This window comes from Homalodisca vitripennis, chromosome 5 (assembly GCF_021130785.1).
Source record: "Homalodisca vitripennis isolate AUS2020 chromosome 5, UT_GWSS_2.1, whole genome shotgun sequence".
NCBI lineage: Eukaryota > Metazoa > Arthropoda > Insecta > Hemiptera > Cicadellidae > Homalodisca > Homalodisca vitripennis.
Genome location: NC_060211.1, coordinates 151,495,532 through 151,508,142, shown reverse-complemented (window position 1 = coordinate 151,508,142; position 12,611 = coordinate 151,495,532). Strand labels below are relative to the sequence as shown.

The following is a 12,611-nucleotide window of genomic DNA, read 5'->3' as shown; positions in this document are numbered from 1 at the left end:
TGATTATTAAGTAGGTTTAGATAACCATTCACAACTGGTTTACTGTCAAGAATATTCAGATTTATGTCCTCGATATATACCACATTACTAAGCATATATTTTAAGTATTCCAGCTTAATCACTAATAAACAAATTTTCTGAAGTGTATTGGAAGCTATACAAATAAAATAGCGTTTGTTGATTGTTATGTTCGACAATAAGACACCGCCTGAAGTCATATATATTCTAATATATTACAATCTATACTATTGTCTACATAACAGATAACATCACCAGATCTGTTTGTATAATTGCACTGAACAAACAACTTATATCCTAGTATATTATATAAATTAATTTCGTTAGAACTTATCTAAATTTCGGTAATTATAACAACACGTATCTCCCCATTTATGTTATTTATTTCGCAATAAATCTATCAAAACTTTTTCCGCATGCTTCTTATATTGATATGAATGAAATGCATATTATCAGTGTTATTTTAGGGATCGAAAAAATTATAGATCTAATTATTATCTAAGTTTACAATATTTGACATAGCCTATTGGAAGTTAAGGAAATTCTAGTTTAAAAATTTAAAGTAAAATAAAGACAGATCTACTGAAGCTTGTTTAGTTTATCATAACTGTCAACTTTTTTACACTTCTCACCTTGGCACTACGCACAAAGAATTTGCCGTCCCTACACCAGGCATAGGTATATCCTATATTTTTACACTTAGCTTTTAAGTTTGACAGGAATACATTACTATCCGGAGACAGATGCTCGTTTACGTACATACTGTCTTTTGGAAAGGACGCGTTGACACATTGAGCTGTCATCTTTTTCTTCTCCATGAACTTGCAAATAATGTTGTCTCGAGTCAATCTGCTGACGAACTGGACAATAAGTGGAGGGTTTCGATCCTTCCTGAATGTTGCTACTCTGTGAGCAGCTGAGTAATAATAATAGGTAAGTAATAATATGTGTGAGTAATAATATGTAAAATATATGTTAAGTATGCCATAGTATCGTGATTTATTTCAAAACTGTGAACCCTGCTATACTGCAAAAAAAGTGTGCAAAATCGTGAACAGCAAAAGGGGGGATTTGTTATAATGAACCCTTCAATTACAAAGATCCTAAAATAATATTTGTGAAAGATAGTAGTTACAGTTTATTGAGTCCAAATTGAACTACGAAAATTTTCACACAATATTAGCCATTACTTCCGTTCCCATTTTAGATCCATGCAGGGGATGATCGCCGACAAAAGCATCTTTCTTCGCATCTTTGATTTGTATTTAAACATGAGGGGAATGTGCAAAATTAGTAAAAACCAAAGAGAAAATACTACCTCTAAATTGTTTAAAGGCAGAAACACATTTAACGCCTTCTCTGCATGTGGTGTACTATGCTTCACTTCATTCAGCCAATTACAACCCACTGATAACTAACCCACTGTGAAAATTTTCACCCCCTCCCTAATGTTATTTACGGCTGAGCGATACTGACTAATCAGTGAAGTTTTTAAATAAGTCTTTACATGTCGGTGTGTTGAGCATGTGCAAGATTTATCACCGCCATCGCCCCATACACCGAAACCATAATCGAATGCCTCGATAATTAATTAATTGAATTATGGCGTTACATGAAAAAATCAAACTCAATCACTGGTCCTTCACTTCATAACAGTTTGATCCAGTAGTCTTATGTCAGTAGTTATATGTCTTACTTCATGACACTTTGAGCCCATTAGTCATATGCTCACTCCATGACCGAATGATCCTATAGTCATATGTCTTACTCCATGAGCGATTGATTCAGTATTCATATATCTCACTCCATGACAGATTGTTCCAGTAGTAATATGTCTCACTCCATGAGAGATTTATTTAGTAGTCTATGTCTTACTTCATGACACTTTGAGCCCATTAGTCATATGCTCACTCCATGACCGAATGATCCTGTAGTCATATGTCTTACTCCATGACAGATTGTTCCAGTAGTAATAAGTCTCACTCCATGAGAGATTTATTCAGTAGTCTGTCTTACTTCATGACACTTTGAGCCCATTAGTCATATGCTCACTCCATGACCGAATGATCCTGTAGTCATATGTCTTACTCCATGAGCGATTGATTCAGTATTCATATATCTCACTCCATGACAGATTGTTCCAGTAGTAATATGTCTCACTCCATGAGAGATTTATTTAGTAGTCTATGTCTTACTTCATGACACTTTGAGCCCATTAGTCATATGCTCACTCCATGACCGAATGATCCTGTAGTCATATGTCTTACTCCATGACAGATTGTTCCAGTAGTAATAAGTCTCACTCCATGAGAGATTTATTCAGTAGTCTGTCTTACTTCATGACACTTTGAGCCCATTAGTCATATGCTCACTCCATGACCGAATGATCCTGTAGTCATATGTCTTACTCCATGAGCGATTGATTCAGTATTCATATATCTCACTCAATGACAGATTGTTCCAGTAGTAATATGTCTCACTCCATGAGAGATTTATTTAGTAGTCTATGTCTTACTTCATGACACTTTGAGCCCAGTATATATGCTCACTCCATGACCGATTGATTCTGTAGTCATATGTCTTACTCCATGAGAGATTGATTCAGTAGTCATATGTCTCACTCCATGACAGTTTGTTCCAGTAGTCATATGCTCACTCCATGACCGAATGATCCTGTAGTCATATGTCTTACTCCATGACAGATTGTTCCAGTAGTAATATGTCTCACTCCATGAGAGATTTATTCAGTAGTCTATGTCTTACTTCATGACATTTTGAGCCCAGTATATATGCTCACTCCATGACCGATTGATCCTGTAGTCATATGTCTTACTCCATGAGAGATTGATTCAGTAGTCATATGTCTCTATACTTGACCGATGATCCAGTAGTCATATGTCTCACTCCATGACTGGTCGATCCAGTAGTTACATGTCTCACTTCATGACATCACTCCATAAACGATTGAATTAGTAGTCATATGTTTCACTTCTTGACAGTTTCAGCCCAGTATTTATATGTCTCACTCCTTGACCGATTGTACAATAGTCATATGTCTATCAGTGATTTTAAACAGGTGATATTCAACCTAACCGATGAGGCGACGATATTGGGGCTGCGAGAGAAGATCCACCTGAACAGCACGTCTGAGGACGTAGCGTACTACGGGGCCGACTACGCTAAGGAGGATCACGGGACTAACAATATCGTAGTGGTAGATGCTGAAGGAAATGCTGTCTCAGTCACCAGCACTATCAACACCTTGTGAGTTTAGTAGTTAGAATAAATGTATAATTGTAAATATTACGTATGAATCTGAGACGAGTTTTTCACCAGCTTCAAAATGAGTTGCAACAACTCTTAAAAATAGGAAGAAGTTTCTATTATTTATATGCTTATGTTCAATAAAAGAACAACTATTAATATGTTGAAAACATTTAGCTGCTACTTACATAATGGTATAAAATTGAAATCGAGCATTTTAATCAATTGAATCTTTACTCAACTAAGTCCATTAGTTTTTATACCTGAAACGGAATTTTAGAAATATTTATGATTAATTATGAATGTGGTGATTCCGTATATTTAACAGAATGACCTTATACCTTTAGTTTTATTAACGTGAATAAGGAACCTTGCTGTACATAAACCTATAAACATAAATAGAATGAGAACGATACGGCTACTAAAGACATGTAACTGGTACTGTTTTAGGAAAACGCTTTAGGGCTCCTAAAGAGACATAGCCAAATTAAAAATACTCCAGTTCGTATTTGTGTTCAACAGTTTTATAAGAAATCTTATATTTAGATCGATTACTTCAAAGACTTTTAAAATATGTAAAACGTTTAAGTGGGAATTATATTTGTTTTGGTGGTTATGTCAAATGTTATGATAATAAATGTGATATATGATAATACCTGAATATTCAGGGTGAGGCAGTTCACCTATGCAGTTTAATTGTTTAACTTAAGTAAGATTTTTCTTTCTCTTTTTCCAATAACTCAACCTCAAAGAATCTTAACCTAGTTAACTAGTTTTAATTTGAGTTAATACACTTAATTTAAACTTAGTAAAATACCCAAAATGGGTTTTGGGGGGCTCGAGGTGCTTTTTGAGATATTTTAAAATATATACATTGGTTGTGTGGTACACCAATTTAAAGGACTTTTTACACTGGAAATTTTGGCACAAGTAAAAGTTGAAGATCTTTAACCGTATTTACAGGATATACCAAAATATTTTAAAATGGGCCTTATTATAATATTATATATTAATAGTTCATTATATAAATAGTGGTCTGAGACACCTCTATGTATATTAAATCCATTATAAAATTACAAGAATACAATTAAAATAATTGCAGAATACATTAAAAGCAGTAAGCATTAGAAAATACTGATTAGTTATAAAATCCTTTTATATTTTCTTATTTAAATAATATGTACTTTCGGTAGTAGAATTATCAAGATTTTAAAGAGAGTTGAAGAACCTGCTATATTATAAGGGTAAGTTAAAACTCTTATGTGCTAATCACTGTATGACAATCCTAATCCTTATTTATTAATACTATAAATGCGAAAGCGCTTTTGTTTGTTTGTTTTGTTTTCACGCATAAACTATAAAACCCATTGTACTGAAATGTTATGAGTACATGGACATTATTATGATCTTTGGGATGAATAGAGGCTTATTATTATTTTTAAAATCCATCAACGCTACACCCCACTGGTCTCTAAAAAGTTAAAAATCCCATCTCGCCTCTAAAGTTGCAAAATATTAATTAAAAGAGCCTGTTAAATGTAATCAACAGATCTGTATAAACGTTGTATTATGACAGAACGACCATATTTTTAATTAATTTAACCAATATTTTCAATTTGTTAATGTTTATAGAGTAAAAACATGCCAAAATTAACAGTACTATATTTTGCTGTATAAATTAAATTGTGAGTGTATACATGTAAGGTACTGAATTTGGCTTCCTTAGATATTGTGGGGCAGCATATACAGTAATTGAAGGAACAAAACACGGAGGGACTGGGCATTAGCATGATTTAACAAACCATTCGCTCCGTGAGTACAGTTCGAGGAAACAGGCGAAGTCAGTTAGTCTGTGATTATAGCTAGTAGAATCACAAAGCAGTACAAGAAACACTGAATGCAATTTTTATGACAGAAAATCGTTGGACATCGCATAAATTTCTCGCTGATGAGATATACGATACTGTTTAGGTATATAAATACTGATATCATTCCAAGACTGGACCTAGAAAATATATGATATAGCGTAAATGGATCTGGAAGTAAAAGTGTATTTTACTGTGTTGTGTATCATATTTAAATATATATGACAACTATAACCATATAGTATAATGTACAATAGGAAGTAGAATTACAAAACCTGAAATACAGTTACTCAGAATATTCCTCAACCTCCGGCCCTATTGATTATGTGCACTAAAAATGAGTAACTGATGCATGATATATAACTAATTCCTTTTTAAAAATACTATAAGTCCCCATCTATTACAAGTGCTTTGACTAAGGTAGCTATGAACTTCGACTTTGGAATTCCTCTAAATTGGTGTAAAATAGTTAAAACATTACTACACTTGTGGGAGCTATTCAGCCAAATAGACAGAATTTTGCATAGAAATTGCGGCTGAAGCCGCGGGTATGTGCTAATATCACTAAATGTGCTATAAATGTTAATATTTTGGAACCAAATAAACTTATACCACTGAAATATTCTTCTATTGGTAAAGTATCTGAGGTACATTAGTAACTTACATTAACAATATATTTCCTATTTTAAAATAATCATTATAAATTGCATTTCAAATTAGATTACTAGTATTAAAATTCCTGAAATTTAGAACATTGGTCATAACTACTACATAACAGTTGTATGATATAAAATTATATATATTGTACTATATATAATTCCAGAAGAAACCCCAACAGTGTCAATCCACTGTAGAATGATGAAATGTGATTATTATAAAGAATTTTACCATTCATTCAGGTTTCACTAGAATTACTTCTTGTAGTTAGAATTTCTCTAGGAAGAAACATCCTGACTCTGAGAACATTTGCAGGTTTGGAAGTGCGTTTGTGTCTACAAGTACCGGTATCTTGTTGAACGACCAGATGGATGACTTCTCCACTCCTGGAGTACCGAACTTCTGGGGAGTTGCCCCAAGTGCGGCTAACTTCATTGAGCCGAACAAGCGGCCCCAATCCTCTATGAGTCCCAGCATCATAGTTGACAGTAACGGAGACGTGAGGCTGGTAGTCGGTGCAGCCGGGGGTACAACCATTACCACTCAGACAGCATCAGTAAGTATGGGCTACCATATCAGTAGAAAAAGCGGCCCCAATCCTCCATGAGTCCCAGCATCATAGTTGACAGTAACGGAGACGTGAGGCTGGTAGTCGGTGCAGCCGGGGGTACAACCATTACCACTCAGACAGCATCGGTAAGTAGTGTTTAGAGCCGGCCAGGCCAACCGGGTAATCTCTAGAGAACTAGCATCAACATTGACTGTAATGGAGTCGAGAGGTGCAAGATAATGTCATTGTCTAAAGCACCATATGATCATAATTTGTTTACGAAAAACGGTTGAGTCTTTGAAACGCCACGAGTTATCGTTACAAATTCTGATACAATATTACTACAACAATATGTACCAATATCATCATTTTTTGAGAGGCTTGTGCCTAGGAAACATTACATGAAACAACTACTATTAATGGAACTTCAAACATTTCTAAGCTAAGCCCATTTTTCAGTGTGGTTGTAGTCAGTTATTTTACAAAATAGAACATCAAAACCATCCTATCTTACTCATTTCGGTTAAAATGTTGTTTCATATAAAGTGAGAGAAAGTTTAATTGGGTGAAATGGTGGGGGGTCGTGAAAGACATGCTGACAAAAATTAAGTTAAAAAATAATTGTTATTTAATTGAAGAAAGTTTACGATCTTACTGTTTCTTTCAAGAGAGTTCAATGTAATTCTCAACTTTAATCAATCCACAACTCACGATTAAAAAACCTTGGGCAGATTCTTCAAATCTGTAAAAAAACTCAGATTTTAAGAATTTATATACTTTTTTTTATTACTTAAAAACAGGAACAGAAAGGATTGATTTATCCATTGATTATCATCCTAGGTCACTCCATGGGGATTTTCCCGGAAACTAATCGTTTTTCGCGGCAGGGCCACTTCAAGCTCTACGTAGACCGGTCCAGTTTAAAAGCTTGTCACGTGTACCCAATGTGGAACACCAGCACACCAATACATGCTTGTGTTACACTGGTTCAACTTAAGAACGTCAGTACAAGAATTTTGTTTACATAACGGTTTTGGTTCTTTTTTACATTGTTATCCGCCACCTTCTGCATCCTGGACGACCGATCTGACGACGACAATCAACTTCACTTGCTGCAAGATTTCGTTATGTGGGTACATAGCGTTTGGCACTTTTTACGAAATCGGGCAGTGGTTTCGACCACGGATTTATCAAAGAGTCACTCCAGTAAACAAGATCTTTGTAATACATTTTGTCTGAATTTATTTCACAACTATTTTACAATAGCACTTTAGTGGTATGAAATAATAAACAATCTCAGTATGTGGAATTTTAAGTTTCCATGTTTTAAGGTGGCGGTGAGGAATCTGTGGCTGGGGAAGAATATCAAGGAGGCTATTGACGAACGTCGCTTCCACCACCAGCTTCTCCCCATGGAGATTTCCTATGAGTATGGGGTATTGGATGTGAGTTAGACTTTTGTATACGGGGTTAATGGTGGTGGCCAGAAATCTGTATTTAGTCAGAGTTATGCTTGTCTGCCTGTGTTGTTATCTGAAATTTGCGATCAATAATGTTCAAAAAACATAAAGTTAAAACTTATATAAATATTTCCTTACAAAAAATGTAAAACAGTAGGACAAATACATGTTCGATGGTTTCAAAATATATCTACAATTTACATGGTTGCTAATACATTGAAATAGTGTGTAACGTATATATTCAGAATCTAATAGTATGAAACTAACCGATAAACTAAAAGTGAATGTGGAAAAAACATTCATAATTCGTAGTAAATATTTAAATTAAAATAAAATTTTATCTCAGTAATTTTTTCCATCTCTATGTGGAATTTAAATGGCATGTAAAAGATTTACTTGAGAAATATACCACTTGATTGATAGACTCTTACTAACATGTCTGATATTGAACCTCCACTATAAATTTACTTACAAAATAAATTCTTTAATAAAACCTTGTAAACAAAATTCCTTTAACTAATGTATTTACTGTCATACTAGCCTAATTTTGTGGTTGGAAATCTACTTATTAATGGGATTTTTTTTAATTATTGCCGTCTTACATAATTATAACATGTTTCCATTTATTGCACCTAATGTTTCAACAAAACAATATCATACGATTTCTATATTTGCATTAGAACACACGAGAAATACAGATCCGTAATAAATCGGGCAAATAAATCTGTTCAATACATTTTAATAAATAAAGGACATTTTATTTACTACAATATTACCTTCATTACTGAATATATACTGAAGTAAAATTTTTTAAGGTAAAGGTAGTGAATTAGATTTAATTTGCTAGGCAGTCATAAACAATGCATTGATTCCATAGAATAGCAATAATTTGGTTCAGTGTATTTATTTGATGAAAACAATATAGTCGATTGGCCAAAAAATTTGTATTGTTGATTTTCTGTTGCTTGCTTTTTTAGATATTATTAACTGAACATGAAGAGCCAACATGTTAGTAACTTGACCTCAATGTGTGTTTTGTGTAGACAATGGTAGAGGCATGGCACAAGATTGGGCATAAAACTAGGAGGAGGCCACCGACGCAGTATCCCCTGGCGTTGGTCACAGGCATTGCGAGGTTGGGACTAAACATCACGGCCAACTGCGACTGGCGGCGGTTCGGAGGAGTGGAGGGGTTCTGAAATTGTCAAGACCTTCTCATTATTCGTAATATGGATGCTTCTTGAAGAATTAAGTGGAATTCGTTGATGTTACGGCTAGAAATCGGCTAGAAGACTCAAATTTTGTCTTTAAAATAAAACATTTTAAAATTAAACATAAGATAATCATCAGTTTTTGGCTTGCACGCTGAAGTCATGACTATCACATAGGTCTTCTGATTAAAATTTTTACCATAATTCAAAATTTCCGTATCATTTTTAGCGGTATTACTCATTCTGGCCAAATTTGTTGATATTTCAAGATTTGAATTGTGTTGGCATTTTTGTTTAATTATTTGACCTAAAAATTGTCTATGGTAGTCACATTATCATATAGAAGAAAGCACTATTGTAAATTTGCTAAATGTGGAGGTATCTACTATCTCTGTCCTTTGCTTCCTAATGTGTTGGTTTAGTACCCAACTGTAACTGTTATCAAAATAAACAATATTATCCAGTAAACAAAGCAAAAATTCCTAATAATTACAATTAAATATAAATCTCAATCTGTATACTTCATTACAACTTATCTTGATGTAGAGTTGTTACAAGAAGTCCAGTTTCCTTATTCTTAAAAATGTATTTTGAAGTTGTGAAATGTGAACAAAATTATTCAGAATTATATTAAATGGAATTTCCCAACTATAATCTATCATACTGAAGGTACAAAATGTTAGAATTACACTATTTTACGATTCACTGTTTGGCTTCATCTTTCAAAAGCGTGAGCATTTGTCTTCTTCGAAAATGCAAGGAAATTCAATACATCTATCAGTGCCAATTACAATACCCTATAATGGTCCCGATATTACGCGTGGCAAGTATGATATATACTATTTATGACCTTAAATCATGTACTGCGTTAGATATTAAGATATATATATATATATATATATATATATATATATATATATATAAAATTTCAATAAACATTTAATCACAAAAAGTACTTGCTCCGCCGGGAGTCGAACCCGGATCTCTCACTTGCCGGGTGAATGTGCTACCATTACACCACAGAGCGCTTACTTTTTCCGATTCAATTATTTTGTATTTGGCCGTATCTGTCACACATGCGTTTAAATATGGAATATTAAACTATAATTTGCATACATCTCTGAGGGTACAAATTACGGTGGATTCTGTTATTCTAATCTATAACTAAATGCCTTGAAGTATTTTTTCAGCTTTTGATCTATACAAGATTAATGTAGTTAATTCATTGAACAGAAATGGAAGATTTTATTTTATATCAATGTTTAATCCGTATGGTACACAGGGTTAAAAATCTTAAATTGACCTTTTTTGTAGTTCTCTAAATGGGACATCTTGCTGACGTATTTAATGAAAGAAATGCAATAAAATATACGTATGTCCTCAAACAGACAGACCCTCAGACTTATAAGATATTTAAATTGGTTTTGTATATGCACAAACAAGTTCTGAAAAAAGGTAAAGTTGGCTGTAATCGTTTGTAAAGAAAACGAGTCAAATAGAAAATTCTAAATCGGTTCAAAGGGAGACATTACCTTTGCTCGGTGAGTTATGAATTCTGGTAGAAGAAAAAACTCCTTTACAAACCCAGTTTGTTTAGCAAATTCAGAAAAAATGCTGTTTTCAGATTCATTCTGAATGTTTAAATATTTAATCACCTATACATTTAAACTATATATATGATAAAATCTACTTACTTTTGTGTATATAGGCAATAAAACGTTTTGTATGATAATTTGACTGTTATTAATTTCTTAGTGTACGATCTGTAAATGAAAAGGAGTAATAATTAATATTATATTTATCTATAAAGTATTAATACTGTATAGCTAGCTAAGTACTGTAGCTGAGTCTATAAAGTCTAAACGCTGAGTTATGAAATATTGGAAAATAGTATATTAAAATACTGCGTTCTTTTGAGTTTGATATAAATAACCAAAAGAGTTGTATAAAAATCGAATAAAATATATATATATATATATATATATATATATATATATATATATATATATATATTGTTGTCATAATGAGTAAACAACTCAATCTTCCCTAAGTGTTTACTTATTAATCAAGATGTTGAATCCCAAAATAATAAGTAAATTCTTTCGTAAGGATAAATGAAGATTTGAAGTAGAATAGAATGTAAGTACAAAAAAAAATTATTTTATGACCGAAAACGCAATGTATGTGCCAACGCCTGTAATCTGTAACGCATCAAAAGATTTAAGTAGAATTTCGTAATTTTGTGGTTCAAATGTTCTCTATTAGACAGCGCTGGTAGGTAAGAGCCATTGCTCAACAGCGTTATACGATGTAATATCACCCACACTCACATAGTCTGCCAACTGTATTTTGTTGCTTTTCAAGACGTATTGCTGCGACTTCAGACTCAAATTAGGCGTGTTTGTCGTTTGTTTCTTTCGTTCAAGAATAAATAGTTTTAGACTACTTTAACTATGAAACATGGAACGAGAAAGGCCAATGAAGGTTATCGGGAAAAATATTAAAGAACGAGAAACAATTAAAGTTATAAAAAAGTAATTAGTTTTGTTTATTGCTTCCCGTACATTACAAAATAGGATAACACCACACCACGTGTCGCTCAGCATGTTTAATGCAAAATAGTGCAGAAAATAAATGTTTACATCCTCTCGATAGACAACAGAAAATTAAATTGTGTAATTTAATGAGCCCACAGAGTGACAGAGTGAGCCTTCAATGGCGCTCAACCAAACTCCATGTTTGGATATGCAACATCAACTCAATGTGATCCATATAGAAATGAAGTTCAATGCCAAATTTAAAGTAAGAAAAAAACGATTTGTCTTGAGATATTTTGCCACATGATACGTTCACATTTTATTCACTGAGTTAGGTAATATAGTAATGCTTAAATAATGAAATGTACAATGAGTTACTGAGGGTACTACAACGCAAGAGCGCGTTGAAACAAAATCTTGTTCCCTACTTTTAAGATTGACATTCCAATCTGGTATTTTTCTTTTTTACCGTAAGATTATGTTACATGTTTTAATATGCCACATGTTAATAATTGTACTCAGTTTGTTTGCACACTTATTTATTCCTTGATTTTCTCGTTGCCATGATGGTTTGCCATAAGACCAATGTAAATATCTTTGCTCACATCTCTTGGATTGACATGCACTATGAACAAATTCGGTCTCTACAGGTTCTCGATATATAGTTCGATAGATATAAATGGCATTTGTTCAACTCCTCGAGTGATAGGCTTCGCTACAGCTCATCCAGTTACATCACCCTTATAAACCGTGAAATATTTTTGTGTTGTAATAGATTAATTGTAATTAGGACTAATACGACAGTTATAATAATGATATACGCACTTAAACAAATCGGTCATAATTATTCAAGTGCAACTCATTCATTTCATTATTCAGGAACAGAATACTTAAAGGTATAGGGGTTTTCATTGATTATCTGTGTTAGTTACCAAATCAGCCTGTTTATGGACATAGTATTTATACTTTCATTTGGAATTGACGCCAATATACATTGAGGATGAGCTCAGTCCCTATTATCTTGAACGTAAACATATTTTGTTAAATCT

General features: G+C 33.2%; 1 protein-coding gene across 2 annotated transcripts in view; it reads left to right on the top strand.

Moving 5' to 3' along the window:
* The window catches only part of LOC124363018 (scoloptoxin SSD14-like), a 30,635-nt gene extending 21,488 nt beyond the window's left edge, over nt 1-9,147 (top strand). For both annotated transcript variants that reach the window (XM_046818076.1, XM_046818077.1), the window contains exons 8-11: nt 3,095-3,282; nt 6,120-6,360; nt 7,686-7,799; nt 8,858-9,147. In XM_046818076.1, the coding sequence (XP_046674032.1) occupies nt 3,095-3,282; nt 6,120-6,360; nt 7,686-7,799; nt 8,858-9,013 (699 nt within the window). In that variant the 3' untranslated portion in view covers nt 9,014-9,147. The remainder of the gene's footprint in view (nt 1-3,094; nt 3,283-6,119; nt 6,361-7,685; nt 7,800-8,857) is intronic.
* The last annotated feature ends 3,464 nt before the right edge of the window (nt 9,148-12,611 follow it).